The 1,498-nt window shown below is 49.8% G+C and overlaps 1 protein-coding gene across 1 annotated transcript; it reads left to right on the top strand.

The window, feature by feature from the left end:
• Positions 1-93: 93 nt before the first annotated feature.
• On the top strand, positions 94-1,481 carry LOC108864703 (CAAX prenyl protease 1 homolog; the record flags this gene model as incomplete). The annotated part of the gene is made up of 6 exons (XM_018640845.1): positions 94-168; positions 296-362; positions 648-784; positions 907-982; positions 1,073-1,226; positions 1,322-1,481. Coding segments are annotated over exons 1-6 (669 nt in total), but the record flags the coding sequence as incomplete, so codon positions are not given.
• Positions 1,482-1,498: the final 17 nt, after the last annotated feature.

The following is a 1,498-nucleotide window of genomic DNA, read 5'->3' as shown; positions in this document are numbered from 1 at the left end:
CGTACTGAATTCCTTTCAAAGCGACGACACCTTCGGAGGCATGATGTACTCACATCCGAAGCCGAAGCTGTGATGGACAAGAGACGATTCAGGATGACGCGGCTGTACGCGCTCGAAAAGAACAAATTCCTGCTCATGAAAGTGGCGTTCACTCTGCTGCGTGATCTGGTAAGACTTCAGTCAACTTCGTCGACCGATTCCGACGAAGTCCGTGGGGAACCATTCCCACCCACGCGTTTGCGACCTTATCAGAATCGACACCGACTCTGAAGTCCGCTCCGGTTTTCTATTTCAGATAGTCACGACCTTCCCAATTTATCACTTTGTTTGGACGAACACGCGACATCTCGTGGAAGCCAGCGGTGAGCAATCAAAGATGGACATCTGGCGGTGGGGTCTAATGAGTAGGGATGTAAATTTTTCGCGGAAAATTTCCGCCGAATTCGCGGAAATTCGCGGCCTCCATTGAAACTCTATGGGGAGAAGCCGGAAATCTCCGCGAATCCCGCGATCGCCGCGAATAATTTACAGCCCTACTAATGAGCAACAGCGAGGAACAGTACCCTCTGCTCCGAACAGCAACTCATATGTGCATACCTTGTGACCGTGGATGAATGTTCGATCCTTCACCAAAGCCATCATTCCAGAACTTGACGATCGTTTCAACTTCGTTCATAACTGCGTGTTCGGCTCGGCAATCGCTCTCGGCAACTCTTTGTTCCATTTCCCGTTGGAAATATATTCGACTCTCTACATCGAGACCAAATACGGGTTCAATCAGGAGGTGCGGAATATTAGAGGGTGCTAGGGCCGGGAATAGACCTTCGGGAATCGGAAATCATTCAAATTCTCAGGGGATCGATATCTTCCGAGACTAGACTCCTGAATCTTGACTCCACCTTGTAGACGCCAGATGAATTTCTGAAGCACCAGTTGACGACTCTGATCCGCAGTCAGCTGCTGATCTGCGCCGCTGTGACAGGTGAACACCATTCCCCGTAATATTATTATCCGAGTTTTCGAATATGTTTTTGAAACGACTCGGGTTCCAAGCGCTTCTTCTTCCCCTTAGGTTTCAGTCTAGTTAGCGGTATCCTGGGAAACAATGCCTTCCTGTTCATCTGGATCTTCATTTCGGTATCCTCGGTGCTTTTCATATTGTTATACCCGAACTGTATAGCACCCATGTTCGATGACTTCACGAGCCTCCCCGAGGGCTCATTGAGGTGAGCTTCCCGGAGTTTCCGGACACAAAAACGGAGATGAACGCTTCCAGGATTTCTTCATGCTCCTCATCACTACTACGGAGTCGACCTTCCAGGGAGAAAATCGAGTGTCTCGCGCGGAAGCTCCGGTTCCCGCTGAGCGGCGTTCTGATCGCTGAGGGTACGAAGCGCATGACGCACGGGGACGTGTATCTATTAGGACTCTCCGTGAATAAATCCGTCGTTCTAGACAAGGATTTTATGTACGCCGTCAAGGTCAGCTCAAGATATTG

This window comes from Galendromus occidentalis, unplaced genomic scaffold (genome assembly GCF_000255335.2).
Source record: "Galendromus occidentalis unplaced genomic scaffold, Mocc_1.1 scf7180000077505, whole genome shotgun sequence".
In the NCBI taxonomy this organism is placed as follows: Eukaryota; Metazoa; Arthropoda; class Arachnida; order Mesostigmata; family Phytoseiidae; genus Galendromus; species Galendromus occidentalis.
This window is presented reverse-complemented; position numbering and strand designations above follow the sequence as displayed.